We start from the raw sequence: 23,505 nt of genomic DNA, 5'->3' as shown, positions 1-23,505 counted from the left end.
CAGCAGGAGTACCTATAGACTATGTTGGACCATTTCTCAGGATTGGTGTGACATTCAACAGAGCAGTTGGCCAGAAAGGTGGTATATACAATCTTCATTTGAAGGTAGATATGTTCTCGGAAATTACAGGGTAATTTTTTTGAAAAATTCATTAAGAGTTCTTATGGAAATATGTTTTAAGGGAAGAGCTTTAAAGTGGAATTAGACCCACCAATTTAATGGGCTCCCAAAACAGTTACTTTCAAGGCATGCCAACTGTCAAGGTTGGCAGTGTGCTTATTTCAGCTCTTAACTGAACTTTCAAGCCCTCAAATGGCTGGTGTTATAGCTGATCACATGTGCAGCACCGTGGCAACTGCAATCCAAACGGAGGCTAAGATGGAACCTTCCTTGGCTGTAAAAGATAAAAGGTTGCAAATTTGCTTTAAGAATTGGCAGACAGTAAAATTGTTCAAATAGTGCACAGTGCACCATAGAATAGGTACAGCATGGAAAAGCCCAGGAGAAGAGACAGGGTAGTAGTTTTAGGAGGGCAGTGGAGAGTGACAGTTGCAGGTCATTTTATCAGTCCTGAGGATAGTTGATGAAATCTGTAAAAAGCTGGGTATACATGGTTAGAATTTCTTACAGAGCCAGAACACTAAATGGAACGTGCAGCAGAGAAACACAACAAGCAGAGAAGTATGAAATAAATATTATACATTTGTGTAGGATATGTGCAGGGAAAATGACATTCAAATGAAAGACACGTGTTCTCAGTCACTTAGAACTAATAAACTGAGAAACTTGTAAAACTATAAAGTTGTATGGTTAATGTAATAACGCTGTGCAGGAAAAGCCTGGTAACTGCAATGCAAACCACTGTCTGCTTATAGCTGTGGTGGTAGTTTGAAGCTGAAGGAAGAGATATAATTTTGAGAGCCCTGACTGTAACTGGATACAGTGTCAAAATGATGAGCATGCCATGGATCTGGTATATTACTGGCAAGAATGTGAGCACAACTGTATTTAAAGTGTCCAGAGGTCAAAACATACTGCAAGTTAATTTGAAATTTGTCAAATTAGTGGATTAGTATAATCATTCTATTTTGATTCATACCCATCTATTATCTGTGTATAATTATATTATATCAGTCATTCTAACCTTTGCCTGGTAGAACCAGACATCATTGCTGAAACAGACTGCGTGCTACACTACCTAGGACAGTTATATACTGTACAAACTGTGATCACAATTGCTGCAACTAGAACCAGTCCTAAAGGGAGCAGGAGCCCATGCTGCTGGTTGGTCCCCACTAAGTGTTAAGGCTACTTCTCTTTTCTGTGACTTAGAGGTTGACATACAGGCAAATAGGTTGTTCACTTTGCAAAGGGAATTTGCACTTTGCGGGGGAAGTTTCCACTAAACATAATGAATGTGGCAAAGCTCTCCTGACTTCCATCATCGAATCATGTGTAATAAAAATACATTTTTTTTTATTTTCCTTGCACACTATGGTAATCTTTGCAAATTTGACCACATTCAAGCTAAAGGAAAACTTCCCCTGCAAAGTGAAAATTCCATTGCAAAGTTAACAGGTTATTTGCCTTTAGTAAATACACCCCATAGCCTATACAAGGGAGACATTGATAGCACTGTGGGGGGAAGGCATAGGCCAGGCAAACTACTACTTTAGGACACCTGTTTCACATCTAACTAGGAAACCATAGGTTTGGTGTTATCTGTTGCAAAGAATAAAGAAGTGTTGTAGTGACTGAGGTTCATTTTATCAGAGTATGGAGGTTATAGTCTTATATACTCTAACCTCCTATATTCTATACAAATAGAATATGTACATATGGGCTTGTATAATAGGATTGCTTGTGATTTTTCCATGCCTAATCGGTCTAAAGATTAGTTCTGAAGAAAAGGATCCTCTTCACTTTGTGTTAGATTGCTATTCCACAACCTCTGCTAGCACTGGCCAAAGAAGCAGCACAAGGAGCAACAATAGTAGCAGCAGTAGCTACTAGGTAGGGTTAGAACAGAAATCATAAGCAGTGTCTGAAAAACATGGTCAGAGCATACCTGGATTGCTCTTTGGTCCCAGAAGTGCTTAGTCGCAACCTTATAACCTTACGGTTTATTTGGTGTGACTGTGCTGGCCCAGTGTGTTATACATATGCCCAATTGACTTCCCTAAATTGTCCTGTATGCAAGAGGGGTGCAGTTGGTATTATTAAGTCAAGCTTTAATATATATAGGTATACAGGTGAAACTCGAATAATTAGAATATCGTGCAAAAGTAATGGCAGTAAGTGCTGCAAAAGGGGCCCAAACCAAGTACTGAGTACATATGCATGCTTGTACTTTTCAGAGGTCCGATATTGTTCTATGTACAATCCTTGTTTTATTGATTGCATGTAATAATCTACTTTTTTGAGATTGTGGATTTGGGGTTCTTGGGGTTTTCATGAGCTGTAAGCCATAATCATCACAATTATGACAAATCACGGCTTGAATTATCTTGCTTTGCATGTAATGAGTCTCTCTCATATATTAGTTTCACCTTTTAAGTTGCATTAGTGAAATAAATGAACTTTGCACGATATTCTAATTATTCGAGTTTCACCTGTATATATATGTTTTCGCTGTTCCTTCCAGCGCTGTTGATCCATTGTTCTTCCATGTGTTCTGCTAGAAAGTTCCTTTTCTGGTGCATTTGGCATGTTGGGTCTTGCTGCCCAATCTTACTGTGTTTCACCAACTATATTACTTTGTGCAAGCATCATCAAAAGCTATGAGAATACTTATGGTATAATTAGAAGTTGATTAGCCAAACATCTCCATCCATTGCTATGCATGGGAACATGACCTCATGGCATTTTAAAGATTATTTCACTTTACAGCTTTGACAGTTTTGCTAGTCACTCTAATCACTGCCGAAATGTATAGCGTAACGGATATGACATAAGCACATATAATAACATATAGATCTATGACAATGAGTATTGGAGAGCAATTACAAGCTCAGAGTGCACCAGGAGGAACTTCAAGTAACAATAGTTTGTCTGTGTTTTCTTTAAGTAACCGAGGCCCTTAGTCTTCTCAATTTGAAGTCTGATTTGTCTGGTTTTCATTCAAAAATGGGTAAAAACAAACCCATTTAACATACAGTTACAACTATTTGACTTAAAGTATATCTAAAACCAATGTGTTTTATTTATTTTGACTAGATTAGGGAGCAGTTAAGACCCTGGTTAGTCTTTCTACTCTCTGTGCCCCACTGGGGAAAGTTACCTTTATTTCTTCCCCCAAGACACAGCAGGAAGTGATAAGAGATCTCTCCAAAGGAAGGGAAATCTTCTCTTAGACAACTGTCATTGAAACAAAGGTCCCCATTTTAAGGCCTGGTTCACACCTGGGCGTTCCTACGCTCTGTAAAACGCTCAACTTGTGAAAATCAATGATTGCCTATGAGCACGGTTCCCAACTGGGCGTTTTACAGCGCGTAGGAACGCGCTGCAAAACGCCCTACGCCCAAAGAAGTACAGGAGCTTCTTTTCGGCGTATTTGCTGCGCGTATCCATTGGGATACAGCCAGGTAGCCCTCGGAAACGCGCTGTTGTCGCGCATTTTTTTTTGCGGCACGAAACACGCGACAAACGCACATATTCGATACTTCCTTTTTGTTCCTGTTTCAGTGACTCGCTTTACTATACTATAATATCTGCCTACTGTCTACCTTAAATATAGCCATTTTATAAATTAAGTAATGGCTCTCGAATTTTGGCAGAATAATATATAAATATATTGATTTGTATAATTCTCTACCCAATTATCTGTCCAAAAATAAATCTTATACCGTGTCTCATATATACCATCTGTTTACAGATACCCTTTCATGTGGATGTTAATAAAAGAAGTGCAGGACACAATTGTAATTTAATAATGTCATATAATGAAGATGGAGCTTTACAGCATAGACATGGTGCATTCTGTGTGCAGACAATGGGCATAACTCAATAAGACCCAGTGTGGGCTCTTCAGAACTTGCTGGTAACTGTGACTGACAAGACAGGAGTTTCAGCTTGCCTGGAACAAGATAGCATTGTTAAGCGAGTCCTCCAGGCAAGACAGATATACTTGCAATTAAGTTATTAGAACATACTAATGCTTGAGAGTCGCAACCATCATGTAGGTCATTTATCAAAAGCTTTTTGGTTCTAAATTGTTTAATAATTGACATTAGTGCAGCAAAATATCCACTCTGCAGAGATTGTTTAATGCAGGACTAAGATAGACGACAAACAGACTATTTTTCGTGAAGTTTAAGTAGACCCAATCAGTAATTTATTTTTAAAAGCTTTAATATGTTAATGTAATTTTAAAAGTAATTTTCAATCTTTAAAAGCTGCAGTTTTTTTTAAAATAATACCGGGTGATCCTGCCATCAATGTCCTTGTTCAAATATCTTATGTTATAGGGGAACCATGCTCCGTCCCTGTCTCCCAATCGTTTTCCTCCATAGACACCCTGTCACAGATGTGCTCCTGATAGAGATTATAAGTTGCCATCTCAGCGCTCATTTTGCAGGTATAATCCACTGTTGTCACCATTAGGAAACCCCTACGAAACATGTTTATGCTTCCAATGCTCAACCACATACTTTAAAGAGGAGATCAACAGCATTGAGATGCAACAAAGGATGAAAAAATGTGACAAGTATTTAATTAAAGAATAATTGTAATTTTTAAGATACAAAGCTCTATAGCAAATTAAAGTGACACCAAACGTAGGAGGCAAATCATAAAAATGCATTCAAGTACTTAACTATTAACAAAATGTATTTTATTTGTGTATCACTCAGTTGAAGATCCTCAAATCATCTCTGAATTAGTGCAGACACTGTCCTTCCTTCTGGAGGGTGTCTACTGTTGTTCCCCATGGTCCCTGTGTGTGTTGTAAAGTAGCTGCTGCTCCAAACTTGCTCCTGTGATGGTCTACAATCTCACATCACATACACATCACATACTGCTGAGTGATACACAAATGAGCTACATTTTTGTTAATAGTTAGGATACTTGAATGCATTTTAGAGCTTAATTTCTGAGTTTAGCGTTACTTGAATGTTATTCAGTTAAAGGTTCACATGTACTTTACCTTTGTGCACAACATTTGAACTTCTGCCATTGGTCTTAAAGTCTTGTTATTTTATTATAGTTTATTTAAAGGCCTCTAAATCTAAAACAAACAACAAGTAACAATATATAAAATAACAACTAATCGTATTCACAATTAATATTTATGGTATGCATACCTGTAAAAAACCTTTATATATTGACTAATAAATTATATTATTCCTTATAAAGTGGTGTATGAAAACTATATAATTATGTTTAGTAGCCTTTTAACTTGCTTGATCTCATTCGTTTTTACTGTAAATGTATTCAAATTCACACTTAAATTATGTTAAAAATATATTTAAATTCATACTTGAATGATGATAATAATATTAATACCAGATAAATCAAGTGACTTTTTGGTACACTAATATCTATTGAATGTGCAGAGATAAGATGAGACTGTTGGGTTGAGTTACTAAAGCAAATAGGCTGTTGACCTAATTTGCACTGGGAATTTATATTTGGGAATTTGCACTTTGTGGGGGAAGTTTAGCTTAGCTTGGTGAATGTGGTAAAATTTCACATTGCAAAGAATACCCAACCATGTGCAAGGAAAAAAAAACAAACAAACATATTTTTGCTTGCACATGATTGCGTGAATTAAGGCAGAACTTTACCTTATTCACTTAGCTAAAGGGAATCTTCCCCCAGCAAAGTGCAAATTCCCTTGCAAAGTAAACAGCCTATTTGGCTTTAGTAAATCATCCCCTGAATATTAGAGCTATTTTTTTCTGAATTAAAAATAAATTATATCTGTGAAATTACAAAGATAACATTTAGCTTGGAGTGATAATAAAGGTGTTTTCCTTATTTCTATCTTTTTTTTAAAACTTTTTTGCTAATATATAGCAAATCCAGTAAACACGTAAAAACAAATACTGGTCTGCTATGGCTATGAAGAAAACAAGGCATCTTTGCTAATATTTTACTAATGTTCTCCGTTGCCTTTTAAAAAAAAAATGCAGTTAAGCCACCTCTACTAACCTGTACCACTGCCCACACCACCAAACTCCGCTTCTTTAGTGATCCAAGCTTTGCTGAAGATTGCTCAGAATGTAATACTTCTGGGGTTTTGGATACTGGTGTCCCCCATTGTGCTCTGTGGTTTCCTCTCCCATCCTGTATACAGCAGGGGACAAGGCATCTGACACAATAGAAAGTGTTTCAGCCAACCTAGACCAACAATAAAGCAGAGTTCGGCAGCACATGTAGTGGGAAAAGGTACGTACTCATTCTTTTGTTTGCAGGAGTGTTTTAGTTGCATATTCTTATTAAATTATTCATTTTGTGTAATCCGCTGGAGCCAAATTCAAAAGTAGACCTTGCAGTTTCACAGGGAGTGTAATCTCTGGAGCTTGTACTTTTTTAGGCTTTCTCTTTGTTGGAGACATTAAAGAGCCTGCATTGGGTGCATTTAAAGCAGAAATAAAGTGCTCCTTTAAATCATTTCTAGAAGCCAAATTTTGCATAATGCTTCTTGCAGTTTATCTTTGTGCATCTACACTGCATGGTGCATGCTAAGAATAGAGCCAGGTGTCTGTGCACATGTACTGGATTTACTTTATCAATGGCTATCCAATGGCTGAAGAGTAGTGCCATGGGATCCAGAAGAAAGGGTTGGGTAGATGGCGGCATTGGACTCAGCAGCCATCACAGCCCTGCCCTGTCTCTGCTGGAGGAGGACACACAGAGTAGTAAGTTTGCTATAATATACAAGTATGCACAGTCACCATGATGTGGACTTTAGTTCCACTTTAAGAATAGCTCTCCTTCATCACAAGAAGGGGTTCCCAGACCACCAGATTACAGACAAAAGGCAGTGATGAGGACTGTTGTACTACAGCAATGCCTGGATGAACACCTCAAGTAGTAACCAGGAAGTCTTTGCTCACTGTAAAGAACCGAGGGGTAACTCTTCAACTCAAAAATAAACAAATGGGTTATACAATTATGGGTATGCCGCTGGGGAAGTCAGAAATGGAGAAGGATTTGGGGGTCATTGTAGACCACAAACTGAAAGGTAGTTTGCAGTGCCAGGCTGCTGTAAACAAAGCTAGCAGGGTTTTGTCCTGTATTAAAAAGGGGATGTATTGCAGGGACAAGTCTATAATTTTGCCACTTTATAGATCATTGGTTCGACCTCATCTGGAGTACGCGGTCCAGTTCTGGTCACCAGTACTAAGAAAAGATGTCCTTGAGTTGGAAAAAGTCCAGCGGAGGGCAACCAAACTAATTAGGGGTATGGAGGACCAGAGCTACGAGACAAGGCTACTAAATTTAAACATGTTCACATTGGAGGTGAGGAGATTAAGGGGGGATATGATTTCCATGTACAAAATGTTCAATGGTGGTAGCAACATTAGCGATAAACTGTTTAAAATTAACTCCGTTACAAAAACTAGAGACCATCACCTAAAATTGGTGGAAAAAAAATTCCAGCACAAGGGGCGAAGGGGGTTCTTCACAGTAAGATCAGTTAGGGTCTGGAACTCACTGCCACAGGCGGTGATTTCAGCAAATAATGTGGAATTGTTCAAGAAACTTTTGGACGATTTCTTAAGGGACCGTAATATACAGGGGTACAGGTAATATACAGGGGTACAGGTACTCCTAGAATGAGATCCTAATAGGTTGGACTTGATGGACTAATGTCTTTATTCAACCTCAAATACTATGTAACTCAGCCTGCAGTATATGTATCAATCTTTTTAGAGTTTATGTAATCAGCAGGACTGTGGTGGGTTTTTGTGTGCAATTTGTGTGTAACTTGATTTGCACTGAGCAGCCGATCAGAGCATAGTCAAATATCAGGTCCATGAAAATAAACAACTGCACTCAAGACAACCAATCAGATATTGGCTGTCATGTTTCCACTGAATGAAAGGAAACTTTTTTTTATTTTACTTTTTTATTTTATAAATGCGCTAGTCTACCTAATGTACATAGTATATATTTAGTAAAGGTTTTAGGAGACCACTTAAAGCCAATATATTAAAAAAAAAACCTTTAAGTAAAATCAGCAGACCTGAAAGCTCCTGAAAGCAAGATATTTTAGTACTGACATCAAAAGATATTTCTGAATTTATGATGACTGGTCTGGGCAGCTCTGCTAGTAACTGACATCTTAGCAATAATTATTTACCTGCTACTAGTCAGCCCAATGGTGAATAATTATTTGAGTTGCTGTTTTACGCCCAATGTAAATTTATCCTAATTCCATGTCAGGGAAAGTGATGCTAATCAGTGCCACAGGGACAGTTTATTATGAGAAAACTGCATTTACTGTGTTAGTGTCAGGAAATAGATACAATGATGTGTTCAGTCATGAGAACAAAGAGTGCTGGAGAGTAAGGAGTGCTGAAGAGGAGCATTACTAGTGATTTCACAGAGTATAGATTCTCACATTCAGCCACAACAAGTTACTGTGACCGGTTTTAGAGATGAAGTTCAGGTTTTCCGCTACCATGAGTTCAAGGCGAACCTTGCAGTTTCCAGATTCTCAGTGATGGCAAATTTATGTAATTTTTTTAGATCATAATGCACTGCATGGCCTTTGAAATATGGCCAATAGGCTTAGAAGGACCATTAAGGGTGCTTTTGGATAAGTCGCCCCCCTCAATATAACAGGGGGGGGGGGCAGAGGGCAGCAAAAGGGGTTGATTTACTAACCTTATAAACACACCACGAACATGTATACACCTCTGTAGTGTGTTCCCTCCCAGCATGATCTATGGGTGGAATCTAAACATCTTTGTAGTGAGTACACACCCAGCAGGTGTGTTGTGCAAAGCCTTGCACGAATTGCAAGGTGATGTTGTGTAAATTAGCTCTATGTTGTGTTGCTTGCGTTGATGAATGCAGGAATGTAAATGCATGAGCTAACCATTTTTGTCTAAACTGTGAAGCAGCATTATATATGCATCATGTGCATGATTTTTCCATATATGGCATTAGTGGAAATATGCTTTTAGAGACTTTTTGGTTGATAAATACATTTTGCTGTGTGAAAATCACACGCACCTGGTGCATGCATGTGTTTAGGTTAGTAAATCACCCCCATAGTGTCAGTGAATTGGAAGTTGATGTTGGGAAAGCAGTATGGGAAGCATACTTTTTTTTAGTTCTTATTATTGAGGTTTTTTCTCTTTTGTTTTATTTTGTGGTTCATTTGAGGTTAGTGGTTTTTAACTACTGTCCCATTTATTTTTATTTTTTTCGCTACAAGGCTTCCTTTAAAAAAAAAAAGAGCTGTTCATTTTTGGCCGGGCGTATTGCTTTTCATTTTATGTTAAATGGGTCCAATTCAACCAATCACTACTAATTTAACCAATGAAAACAATCTGTCCAATTCTCAGATTATTTAACATAAATTTCTTCTTTAGTGTGCAATGGCAATATAACAATGGAAAGAAAATGTAGTTTATTTTAATGCTTTATATTTATGTTAACTTTGTTCTAATATTTATAACTTATTTTTAAAATTGTGTTTTGTTGAAAATCACATCGAAGCTTACAATAAATACAAATTAAATATTGAATTCCATTTTGTAACAATACATTCTAAAATATGCACCTTTCTAGGCACCACAGTAACATTAAACATTATGTAATTTGTGTTTACTTGTTGCTGCATTCTATGGCAGAATTAAGAATACATTAAGCTCTGCAGTGAAGAATCTTACATGCATTGGATAACCTTAGCAATATCTTGGCATAAAGTTATAACTCTGAATACATATACTAAGGTACAATTCTCAATAGAAACTGCAGTAACTCTTCAGTTCACAGGCGAGATTTGGTTGAAATAAAACATATAAAGTGTTTGGAATGTAGCCAATCTCAATATGTTGGCTGGTTTTTATTACATGAACTGTTTGCATTTCTCATGTAAAGCTGGGGCTTTGCAAAGTCTGCCATGAATTAGATCATAAGCCGAGACAAAGAAAAAGAATGGACAAATGAGTGGCAAAAGTTTGCTATTATGAAAAGCAAAAATAGAAATATATAACTAAAGAGACACATTTTTAAAGATATTAAGTCTATGTGTACCATATTTATAAAGCAAGACCAGTGATTGAAGATTTCTGGTATCTAGAGTTTTCACATTAGATTATTAGGGTGTTTGGTGTTTTCAGAGTCTGATAATTTGAGGGCACCACTCTGGTAGGAAAAGTTGGTTGGCTTTGTCGAACAATTTCAGCTGATTGCCTATTGTTTAGGAGTTTTATATTAGGCATTTGTCTATGCACAATGATACACAAGTGTTTAAATCTGGAGAAAAGATGACCTTTTGACTTAAATAGACTTCCATAATCCATCATTTAATTGAGACCCTATGCTGTAATAACATGTAGAGGTTACCACCTTCCAGAGGCCTTGGTGAAAATGAAATAAGGTGCAAAAACATAGTTGTCTCTCTGTGGCATGGTATTTTAAAGGTAAACCATTATGCCAGATTTCCCAGAAGATGGCATTGCAGGAAAATATGGAATCTGTGGTAGAAGGACCCCTTTTTACTGCTCAACAAAGGAGTCCCAACCACAAAGGGCACTATATTTTTTTTTACAGTGAACCAATCACTCTGAAAACCTTTGTAAGCTAACGCTACACTGTGAAAGCAATCTACAAAAGGGTTTTGTGTAAGGGTAAATTCTGACAATTTGGCTTCACTCTGCCCCAGGGCTCCCAACCGGGGATGCAATACCAGCTTCCATTAATCTTGAGGGCTTAATATAATTGCATCTCACACTTTGTGTCTTGAAATTTGTGAGAATTAGTAGGAGGGTGCAAAAGCTGTGACTTCCAGGAAAGTCGTTACTTATATACTGCCTGCACTCTGTGTTTGGAGGGCTCCTGGGGTAGGTGTAAGTCACATTTTAAGTACCTGCAGGTTCATACCAGCACCTTGTGCTATATGCTCTCCCAAGTTCACATTAAAACACCAGTGAACCCCAAACATTATAGGTCGCAGTTGGCAGCCTTGAGTTTTCACCGGACTTTTACATCAAGTGGAATAATGTTCCTGCCGGTCTCTGACTCCTTTATGACCATCATTGAAATTTTAGGTATAACTGCTCACTTTAGAGTCCTCTCACTCAGCCTACTGCATACTTTGTATCATAATAAAAAATCCAGTCCCTTCATATTGGTCGCGGCAGGTTTTCAGGACTTGGAATTCATGGCCAGAGGTCTCATTAGGTGGTTTAACTCTGCATTGTCTGCCAAAAACTGAAATATCAGATGGGTAGATAATTTATTGGGTGTTAATTGAATTCTAGTCTAGCAGCTTTCAAACATTTTTTATATGCTTTTTTCACAGAAAATCCCATGCTTCAACAGTTTTATATATCAGTAAAAACTAATGCATTTAGTGAGTGAAAAGGTGGCTTTATACATATTTTCATTTTTTTATATGGTTGGGGCCTAAAAATACGGTTTTCTCTTTTCCCCCCAAGTCAGAAAAATATATCGTATTAATATTGTCTTTTTTGGTTGTTAACTGGCAGGTGGCACTTTAGACTCCTTTTCACGTTTTAGAAATGAGGTATTTTTAACAGTTGAAAGACCACACCCACCCCTCACCTACCATCTAGTCTTATATATAGATATATACTTTAAAAAAAAAAAATTGGTCTGATGACATTACGGGTCCTTCTTTTTCTCATATGGCAGCAGGGCTGGGCGGTTCTTACTGCTCCTTTTAACAGTGCTCTTGTAATTACATTTGAGCACTGTTCAGTGCAGTAGTAGTACACTGAGCCCGATCTGCATGATAATACCGCCCCAGCAAGTGGGTCCACAATAGTCTGGGGTCAGAGGAAGCTGGTTGAATGATGCTGACTCTCATTTAAGGTGGAAAACCCAGGGCATTTAGTGGTGAGATTACTGCAGTTTTCGAATTGAAAGTGAGTATTGGAGCAAAAGCTGCTAATTTCTTTCACTATTACTAGGCTACCAATTTTATTTAATTTTTTTAGTTGACATTCAGTTTTAAAGGCTTTTTGTTTGCTTCTTTGATAAAAGAAGCCTGTTCGTTACAGGGTCAATGACTCATTAAGGGCTACTCATCACAGTGACTCAGAGACAGCTTAGTTTGAAGCCTCAGCCAGACAGATTGTCCCTAAACACAGCAGCTCTGAAGTGCTGTCCGTTTAGCTAAAGCACAGTGCCTTGGAAATCCTTTGTCATGTATTAAATGTTAATTTGTAAAACAAAGATTGTATATTGTATAACAAAGTACTATGAAGTACTTGGAGAGTAAAATGTACTCTCCCCAATACTTAGACCTGGCACGTGACACTGCAGGTGTCACATACCGACGCTATAGATTGAGAGCTGAGTGATCAGAGATCACTGATCATTCAAGTTCATGGTTTTCTCCCTGCAGACAGCAGTGACTGCCAGTCACGGCTCCCTGCAGGGATTCCCCAATCCTCTCTCTCTGTTCCTCCATCGCTCATTGGAGGAACAGACAGGGGAGGGGGCGGGCACAGCTGGCCCTGGTCTAGAGAGGCAGAGCCAGCTGTCCAGGCAGCGGGGTGGATCCCGACAATATTGTTGGGATCTTTCCCAATTGCAGCACAACTCTGCAAATAGCAGGCAGTAGCCCACTAGATGCTGGCTTTCGGTCATAGGATTACATTAGTAAATGTACTCTTTTGACCCAAAAGAGGACTAAAGCCAAAAAAAGCTTGGCTTTAATTCTCTTTTAAGGACCCGCATATTAAAAAAAAATTATTTTTTTTTTTCAAATTCATGATAGTTTTTGTTTGTAGATAGCCGTCACACATACTTCATTTTTGGAAATACAGCATTCACACTACAGTCTGAATTAAAAGAAATGTTGGCATGAAATAGATTATCAAGCACAGTAGTCTTTTTAAAAAAATGCAATAATTTTCATGAACAATTCACCATTATCCTATAGATCTATGGAGATCCTTATTCCTATAGGTTGAACTCGATGGACATGTGTCTTTTTTCAACCTGACTAACTATGTAACTATGTAACTATGATCCAATAGACCAATTTATTACGATTTGTATGATTTTTTTCCATTTAATGGTTCAAGTGTATGTAAGGGCAAAACTTCTTTTTTAAGTTTTAGATAGAGTGGTGAAGGGTTAGACCCTTTCTAAATTGTATTTTGCTTATTTGTGTCCAATGGGAAGAGTCACTACTCCATTTGTCCTGATATCTATTGTAACAGGGACACAGAATGTGATAAAGTCAGGAAACCAAGAGGTGAGAGGAATTTTCCAGTGGCGACACATGTTATGGTGACAGCTGTCTAATTTAGGAATTCCTTTCACTTTGACAAGATTTAGGCCTCATTCACACTGCCGCACGTATACGCCCGTACGTGCGTATTGTACCATATGCAACCTATGCAAATAAATGGCTCCATACACACAGCCGCGTATAGAGCCGTATATTTGCGTAACGTATATATGCGCAAAAACAGAATGGAACAGAGATGAGTCCGGGCAACGTATTTCTGCGTAGTATACGCGCGTACATGCGTACAGCACATTAAAAATTCCATTACGAGTGATGCATTCTGGGATTGCATATAGTGCACGCATATACGCTCGTATACGCACGTATATACGCGCATAGACGCGTATATACGCAATATACAATTTTGCTTGCGTTGTGTGTGAATGAGGCCTTACTGTCATGTTCTGTTGTGTCTCCAAGAGGCAGGAAGTGAAGGGAAATCTCCCTTGCAAGACACCGATAGCAAAAAACATGATAAGATTTACTTCTCTACTCTTTAAAAAAATAAAAGACAAGTTGTAACTATACATACAGCTTAGCCTATTATCTTTTGCAAGCATTCTGTAAGAAATTCTCTTTGAGATCAGGATTTGTTCCAGTTATTAAAACAAACCTGTTATTTGCCAATACAGGGGAATGCAACGGGTTTACCTTAATCCCCCTCATCCCTAGCATCACATGATCACCTTCTTCACTCCCCCACTACTCTGCTCACTTACCAGGAGCAAAAAAAAACCCCATGTATTTCTGCCTATGAAGTGGCATGTTACTCCATGTGACAGCACTGGGCTAAGCACCAGCACTGGCACATACTGTAGATAGTGCCTATAGCCCTGTGTAAGCTACAAACCGAGTGACCTGTATTTTACACATGATGGTTTCTCCTGCCCCAGCACCATGGGAACCAATGAAGAGTATGTGGTGATAGGAATTGAGGTATTAGGTGAACCTGTATCTTTGCTCTGTATGGGCAGAGCACAGGTTCACTTTCAGCTTTAAAAAGTTTTTCCCAAAAAGCATTTCCTCAACATATTCTCGATTTGGAAGGTGGGTTACTGTGTTTGGTAAAAATCAGAGTGAAGGGCTATATATCCTAACATAAATGGGATGGTTGGGATGTCATACCATGCTGATATTTTTCATTTTTCCTAAAAACATTAATTAATGTTAAATATACAAGACAGATAGATAGATAGATAGATAGATAGATAGATAGATAGATAGATAGATAGATAGATAGATATGGAAATTATAGCACTACATCTTTCCAATGGCCCGTAATGTGATGAGCCATAAGGAAGGTGCTGGAGATGGAAGGGGCAAACCGTCTCTCAACACTTTCAGGAAGTCTAAAAATTTGCATATTACAGTGCTGCAAGATTCAGGAAACACTGAAGAAGGCATCTAAGGGTATATGTAAGCATACACTGTAGTGATGTAGCCTGCTTAGTACCTTAAGCATACTGACAGGTTTACTTTAAAGTGGTCTATTTTTATTAGAAGTACTACTTACACATTCTGTTATATAAAGTATATGGAACGCTTTCCTTGCGCTTGTTACTGCAACATTTGTGATTTTTTTTTCCTTTTTTTGAGGTCTGTCATTTCTCATATTGTCACTTTGAACTTTTATTCCAAATACTCCAGTTTGAGTCCAGACTGGCTGAAGCCCATAAGACGTCCACACTGAAAGCTGTATTTATTTTACTTTGTGCAACTGGTTTAATGCTGTTCAGGTACAGCTTTGAGTCTTACGCCTTCAGAGGTGTTAAATACATCTTAAATCGTAAAACAAATGTTTGAAATCACGGGGTTGAATATACAGCCTGACTGCTATTATTAGTTCCATTCTGTAACATTCTGCTTATCAGGGTCTACATTCATGTCACTCTTTCTCACCTCCCTATAAACTGAGCAATTAAAAGATCCATTCAATCAAAACTAGTATTTCAGTTTTGCTAAATATAGGGGAGTTAAACCTAACCTTTTTCTTATGTCTCTGTTGACCATACACAAGGCAGTTTTCTATCTATTGCAGTCCAGTGCTTGCAACCAGCTCTTAAATGTAGGAATGAGATGGGTGAATGTCACCTACTACTTATAGTTTTTATCAAAATTATTGTCAGTAGGGGTCTTTTAGCCATTTTATTTTTTTCTGTGATAGAAGACTGGTCGAAAGTAGTTGAATCTCTACAGAATTGCCACATTTCTGACTAGAATTAGCGGATTTCAGTTGTGGGAATATCTACATATGCTGTTGGATTTTTCATTGATTCTATTTCATGGAGAATGTGACGGGGAGGAAATGCAAGGTCAAAATGCAGATACTCCAGAGTAAATAGCGGGCAAGCCTGGCTTCACCTTTAGCAGCCCCCATTCCCTTAAGGCAAGCAGGCCTATTGGTACAAGGTTGCCCCCAGGATTTAATACGCAAAGTTATATATTGTATGTAGTATGTTGCAAGTGAACCCAGGGTAGGTAAAGGGAACATGTACTGTGCAGCAATGGAGATGTACAAGATGGCAAACCCTCTGGTGGATGGGTGGTTGAGGAGAAGCTAGAACAGGTGGCAGACAGAAGACATAATCTGTGAGTGTAGCAAAGGTCAGTAACAGGAATAAGTAGACATATCAGCTGCACTTGGTCAGCAGGAAGTTTATAAAAAAGCACAGAGGCACAGGCTGATGAAGTTTAAATAAGGTCCCCCAGAATGTATGATGAGTCTTAGTGCCCAGCAACTGTTAAGGTATCTTGGAAAAATATAGGGCAGCAGTAACTAGGTGCTGCAAAGCTGCTTCCTCCTGCCCAGCAACCAGGATCCAATTGAAGAAGACAGTGGAGGCCACCAGCAGACAGATATGTATATGACCTTCCTTACAGGAACACCCTGGAACATGCCCTTTGAAACAAGATTCCAACGTGGACAGGAATAACACCACACATAATGCCAAGATTGTGCTGCTATGATACACCCCACATTAATCCCTTCATGCCCAGCCATCTGCTGAATAAGCCTTGTTACATCCATAGTGTAAAAGGATTTTTTTTCTGAATAGGTGAGGATAGTGAAAGGGATCAGATTTTAGTACTAATGTGCTTGTGGCGCCCTCACATATTCTTTGGGCAAACAGGAGATGAAGACGAAAATAAAAATACTGTATGGGCTGATGATAGCAAAGGCACCTAAAAAATGTGTGTTACCAAAATATATACCATTAGGGTTGCACAGATACCAAGTACAGTACTCGGTACAAGTACGAGTACATGTACCGATACTTTTGAGCTCCAAGACTACACTAGAGAAAAATTCAAAAATTAGGAGGCAGCTGTCATTTGTAAGGAGCACACGGAGCTTCTGGGATTTGTACATCTCTGTTTTAATGTACGATTTTGTTTTTATAAATATAAATAAAGGGATGCACAGATACCTGTTTTGCGAGTACGAGTACTGGTACTTGCCGAGTACTTACAAGTACGAGTACTGATACATTTTTGTTTATTGTCATGTGACAGTTTTTCGAAAACAATACAAACTAATGATTTCAGGACAGTGGTGGAGTGCCAGAGCCAGGTCCCAGCTTCAACCGCTGCAACCCTGGTAGTTCTCATGAAAATGCCAAGTATCGGCACTGGTACTCGAAAAGTATCTGTGCATCCCTATATACCATACAGTGTAAAAATTTAAAAAACCTTTCACAACCTGTTTATCTTATGTCAATGGATTCAACAAATACACAATTATGGGTCTATTGATAAACAATATGTAGAGCTATTCACCCTGGCTGTGGTTGTTCATTTTCTATGAATAGAGGCAAAAACCAGATTTCTTTGAAAAAAAATACTTTTTTATTGTGCTCCTCAGCTCCTACTAGTGTCCATAATGTGGTATTCTCAGATCATTACATTCGACCTGAAAAGAAAATATACTAAGAATGTTTGTTTTTGCCTCAATTCTCACAGAACATTCACAGAGATTGTCTCTTTGATTTGTTTATAACTGTTTATAAATATACCCCTCGTAGGGTTGCCACCTGTTCAGGATTCACCCGGACAGTCCGGGTTTTGAATGCTGTGTCCGGGTTTTATGGCAGGAGAAACCTGGACACAAGATGTCAGGCAGACAGGGGCAACCAAAATTAAGATAGGCGCTACTGGCCCTCCACTGAAAATAGTCTCAACTGTAATATTTACATACTAATGGGTGGCACTTTTTACATATGAATAAGCCACGACTCATTCTCCCCCAAAAAATGTCCACGCGTTGCTAGATTGTTAGGGTCTTGCTTGAAGAACTGGTCGCAACCCTACCCCTCAGTCTCTTTACTGTATGCAAAAACTAGTTTACACTTATCTCAGCATGGAGTGATGCAAACGCTACCTAATGGTCCAAAATGTTCTAATACTGAGAAAACATGTAAGAGTTGTGCTTGTTATCCATGAATATAGCCGCATATAAAATGTTAGCAAAATAAAAGTGAAGGTGTCGCCCGAAGCAGCCAATCGGGTGTATTTTCTAAACTGCTCTGGAAAAATAAAAGCTGGAATATGGTGGCAGCACTGGAATGACTGGGGCATAGCAGAGGAAATAGGCAAAACTACACAAGGCATTGACAGCTGAGGGACCAAACAGAAACCTGATGTCGTGTTGCTGCATTGAGACATTCCAGTACTGCAAGCTATCTCTGTAGGGACCACAGCTCAGCATAAACAAGTATTGTTTTTCAGCATTGTACTGAAAGAGAGAAAACAAGGACGTGAGCGCTGTGCAAAGAGAGAGCTATATGAACCTCGTAGAGTGCCATGAGAGGTTCATGATTCCCAAGAGACTGATCAAGATGTTGAAATTGGAGCTGCCCTGCTTTTTTTAAATTTTGAATTCTATATTTAAGATTTTTTTTAAAGTAAGAGAGCAGAGAAGTAGGAAGTAAAATAAAAATATCTATCGCTGTTATGAAGTTTTCTCAGTACTACACAGCAAAATATGTAAATACAATCATTTAATACATTATATCCTAAATAAATTCTTACAGGCCAAATATAATAGTTTATTGTGGCCATTAATCTATTCATATACTATTCATAACAAATACAAGGGGGGAAAAAAGAGTATGTTAAGAGCTGAATTTTGGGAAAGACTGTCAATACCTCACTTTATGTGGACCTTTAGTAAGTTTACAAATAATTGTGAATACATTCCTGAGAAATCATAACATACAGCAACAGTATATATATATAGATCTATATATGTATATATAGCCTAAAACCATACCTTCAGTCTTGCACAGTTGTACAGGCTACTTTTGTGCAATGAAATTGCTGGCTTTGATTTCACTGCATACTTTGAGCTTCTCAGAGTGTGCATTAGAAGCCACAGCAAGTCAGCTAGAGCAAGCTTCATTTCCTAGATGGAGAACACCCAGCATCATTTAGTTCTTTCCTTCCCGGTTTGAAGGTCCCTTTCATTAGCTTGTAAGCTCCTTGAGGGCAGGGACTGATGTAAAGCCCTGTGTAAATTGTCGGCGCTATATAAATACCCGTAATAAATAAATTCATTAATTTAAGTTATATTAACCATGGAGGCCTGGCATCACATCTGAGCATTACCTAGGGAAGTTTGTATGCTAATACAGCCTGCATAGGAGTGTCCACTCTATCAGACTAACATCAACCCACCAAGGCTTTTTTTATACTGGAATAACTTACCAAGAACAAGCAGAGTACTAAGACAGGGCGCGGTGATGCTTTCAGGAGGCTGTATACAGCACTCTGCTGCCCCCTCACACTAGCCATGATCTGCCCATGATCTGCCTGCATTGCATAGGGAAGCACAGAATTCCCCGTGGTGACATCACTGTGTCTAAAAGAAGGTATGTATATCGTGCCAGAGAGAATTGGCATCCATCCAGGAAAGAGCTTCAAAACACAGTTCAGCAAGAAACCTTCGAGTCACTTTATTACACTGAGAATTGGTAATGAGACTTAACTTTCCCAGCACTGATACACTCTTATTGATTTGCACATATGGACGGGTATACAGAGCAAAGTTTGGTTCACAGGCAGTTCAGCGAAGTCAGCAGGAAGTCCGTGAACCCCGAACATATTGCCAAACCCTATTGAAGTCTAAGGGAGCTGAATTTGCTATTATTCTCTGGCCTTTTCCCAATGCTAAATTGCAAACTATTGTTAAAAAAAATGCATGGGTAGCTGGTCACTGCCTAGGGGGGCACGTACCAATACAGTACTACCGCTGTACACTGGTAGATCACCGGCTGATATTTGTTTACACACATCAGGCAGGAGTTTGGGCAGGTGAACTAGCCAAATATAGCCAGTTTGTTTGGGCATTCATTGAACTGTGAACGGGCTGGTTTCAGGTTGAACTTATGTTCAAACCAGACCTGAAGATCATCCCTAATTATGCAGTCATTGCTTGGCACTTAGTCTCCCTCAGGCTCTAGGCAAATCCAATGGCCTGTTCTTTGGTCTGGACATCTGGTTGCCTCACTCCCCTTTCCAAGATGGAACTGTATGGTGGTTATGAGCAACACACATACAGTCCTATAGTTTTTACACATGGAATCTGTGAATCCTATTTACATCAGTTCTATTCTGTTTTCAGAATATCACCCTTCATGGAGGAATGACAGGACCAGTGCAGCACCAGCTATCAAATTCAAGAATGCCAAATCATGACACCAGCGTTGTAATTCAACAAGCAATGCCATCTCCACAGTCCAGCTCGGTCATCACCCAAGCACCTTCCACAAATCGCCAGATTGGGTAGGATGACTATTCTTTCATAATTATTAATAAGAAATTATTATTCATTTCATAGATTGATATCTGGCTACTGGCTTGCTATTTCTGAAACATACAATCAAACTGAGAATGTTTTCAAAGTTTGTTTAATTTGTTGCTTTTACTCTATAACAAGCTGTTAGTAGTTTTTCTCTAGTTTCTTTTGTAAAGGTTCATAATTTACATCTGTATTTGTTTGGGCCAACCATTAATGAACGATTTCTCTTCAGTTGATATGCTTGAATAAGATAACATTCCTGGTGTGGATTTTGTTGTTCAGACAAAAACAAACTTTTTTGTAAAACAAAAGAAAATCTAAACTGTCCTTTATATTGGTGTCATACTTTAGTCGTATGTTTTGTTTATGTCATTGTGTGTTCGGCTTACTTGTTTTTGTTGTTGGAAGAAGTATAAAGCAATATAAAAGTGAGAAACGGCATGCTTTAAGTAGTTGAATCCTCTTGTGCTGTCAGCATTATCACTGTGTGTTACCACTTCTGTGATTAAAGGGTTTTTCCATTTATACGCAAATGGGGGAATTTACAAAAAATGGAGCAGACAAAATCTGGAGCAGCTGTGCAACCAATCCAGCTTCTGCCTTCAGTCTGTTCAGTTAAGATGTGAAAACGAAAGAAAGAAGCTGACTGGTTGCCATGCACATCTGCTCCAGATTTTGTCGGCTCCAGTTTTGATAAATTCCCCCCAAAGTTTATTCTGATTTAAGTAGCAACCCAGATTGTCCACTATCTCATAAGCAGCCATTGAGCATTGACCAAGATGTTGTTTTTACTGATGTTAGAATTAAATTGACACTAAACTCAGGAGTAAAATGTTAAAAATGCATTTAGTACCCTATTAACAAAAATCTAGCTTATTTGTATATCACTCGGCTGTAGATCCTCAAATCATCTCTGAATTCATGGTGACACTGTCCTTACATGTGGAGAGCGGCTACTTTTGTTCCCATTGCCACCAATCCGAGCTCACTTCCGTAATGGAATACAATCTCAATACAAATGAGAAAACTAAATGTGAGATTGTAGTCCATCACGGGAGCGAGCTTGGATGGAGCGGTGGCTACTTTACAACACACACAGGGACCACGGGGAACAAAAGTAGCCCCCCTCCAGAAGGAAGGACAGTGTCAGCACCAATGCAGAGATGATTTGAGGAGCTACAGCTGAGTGATACACAAATAAGTTACAGTTTTGTTAATAGTTAAGGTACTTGAATGCATTTTTATCATTTAACTCCTGAGTTTAATGTCACTTTGAGTCTGTCCTTGCAAGGCTGCAATTCCAGGTTATAACTGTGTAAGTCTAGACCAGCAGTGTGCATGATTTTGCATCATCAACTGTTTACAGTTTGTGGTCAACTCTTTCAAGCGAGTATGTTTGCTAGATCTAAAATATAAAACAAAGATCAAATTCTAGTCACTCACCTTGTTGCCATTGTTGTATAGAATGGTCACTTGGCAATATGTTGAGTGGTTTGTTTCCTGGGGGCCTGGCAGCCCACTTCCTTCATCATGAACTGAACTGATTTCTCTTGCTTGGAGTAGTTTCGGAACTGCGTGTTTGTAAACCTATACAAATGTGTTGATTTCATTATGTAGATATTCTAGAAATATATATTTTTTTGATACTGCTTAGGTTGCTTAGGTTGGACTCGATGGACATGTGTCTTTTTTCAACCTGACTAACTATGTAACTGCTTTCGTATTGCAGGTGAAGTATGTTTGAATTTGACCTGTGCTTTACAAGTAAATATTGTGGAAACCTCAGTACATAACCATAAATCCCTGCATCCCTTCTGTAAAAATACATCAGGGAAAACAAATTTCAGATACTATCAGTTGAAGGACTGTCAGATGTAATATTTATCCTCGCTCTCCTCTCTGATCACATGACATCTTATTTTTGTATATGCTTTCCATGCTGGAATGGAGGTATTCAAAACTAAGGAGAAGGCATTGATGGGTATCAAAGTGCTTTTTTCGATAGCATCAGCGCACATGATGTCAACATTTCCCTTATTTTCCCCTGACTCTTTCGGAGCTGTTACAAACAGGATTATGAATTTGAGAGACTTATGAGTTTTCCTATTTGCCATAGGAGGATAAGCAAAAATAAAAAATGTGAGCCTTTTGAAAATGTATGCCTCGAAACAGTTGTAACATGAGCATGAAAGGCAAAAGAACTTGGATGGACTTGCTTTCATTTCCATTCCCTCCCAAAACACATTAAAACCAAAACATTTGGGAATAAGTAGTATACTAATTTCAAATGTGAATTTCTTAGTAGTCTCCTGGGAATAGATCTTTTAACATACATTTCATATTAAGGATTGCACATTACACTTTGTATAGCGCCATATTGTAGTAATATTCTGATTTTATCACGGCCTCAAATATTTAAGTGTCAAAGTATGGCCAAGCCACCTGCAAATGTTTGAGATGGCCGTTTTCCAATCCAAACAGCCAGCAGTAATGAAAAGTCTTCTTTCAGGCTATGCAGTGCTCTCTGCTCCAGCAGGAGACTGGGATCCACCTGTGCCCACGCAGAGCTCCATTCGTTGGGGAGTGGTGAAGTGTTCACAGATGGGGCTCCCCTGGGGATACTGTCGTCTTTCTCCTCCGCCTCCCTTTTAACTTACTCCCCGTTTGTGTTCATGTCTGCACATACAGCCTTCAACCATCATCCCATTCATGCTCTGCCTATGTAACCATTCACAGTATTAAACTCTAAATCCTAGGATCCTGGAAAATACCATAATATTAAGGGAAATTATGGAGAGGGATTAGCTCTAAGCAACGCCTCTCTCTCAAATAAAACCTCTGGGCATTATAAAGCTGTGGATAGAGAGTAGGAGTAGAACTGCAACCTGAAAGCAATGAAAAATGATGGTGAAGTTTAATAAGGTGTTTTCTTGTCAAAATGTGAAAAGCCTAGGAATAAATCAAATACAAAACAAATGGCAGCTTAATCACACCTTAATAAAATATACTTGTACGATTGGCACAATATGTGTGGAGCTTGAGCAGAATCCTTTCTGCTGCTATTTCCCCATGTTAAGGTGATTGTTGTACAGTGTGTGTCTTTGTTATATGAATATTGCACACTTTAACCAGCCAGTCCAACCAGAACTTCTTTTTCAATTACAGCCAGTCCAACCAGAACTTCTTTTTCAATTATGGGTAAACACTTGTTCGTAGAACTGTGCAATGATGCCCCCATGCCCCCTGTGGCCAGATCTTCCTG

At 38.6% G+C, this 23,505-nt stretch overlaps 1 protein-coding gene across 1 annotated transcript in view; it reads left to right on the top strand.

The window, feature by feature from the left end:
- CREB5 (cAMP responsive element binding protein 5) overlaps nt 1-23,505 on the top strand; it is a 261,883-nt gene that overhangs the window by 18,532 nt on the left and 219,846 nt on the right. Inside the window, exon 4 of the mRNA XM_018575758.1 lies at nt 20,067-20,227. Within this exon, the coding sequence (XP_018431260.1) occupies nt 20,067-20,227 (161 nt within the window). The remainder of the gene's footprint in view (nt 1-20,066; nt 20,228-23,505) is intronic.

The sequence above is a fragment of the Nanorana parkeri genome, unplaced genomic scaffold, assembly GCF_000935625.1.
Source record: "Nanorana parkeri isolate BGI_ZX_2015 unplaced genomic scaffold, ASM93562v1 scaffold4, whole genome shotgun sequence".
Lineage (NCBI taxonomy): Eukaryota > Metazoa > Chordata > Amphibia > Anura > Dicroglossidae > Nanorana > Nanorana parkeri.
This window is presented reverse-complemented; position numbering and strand designations above follow the sequence as displayed.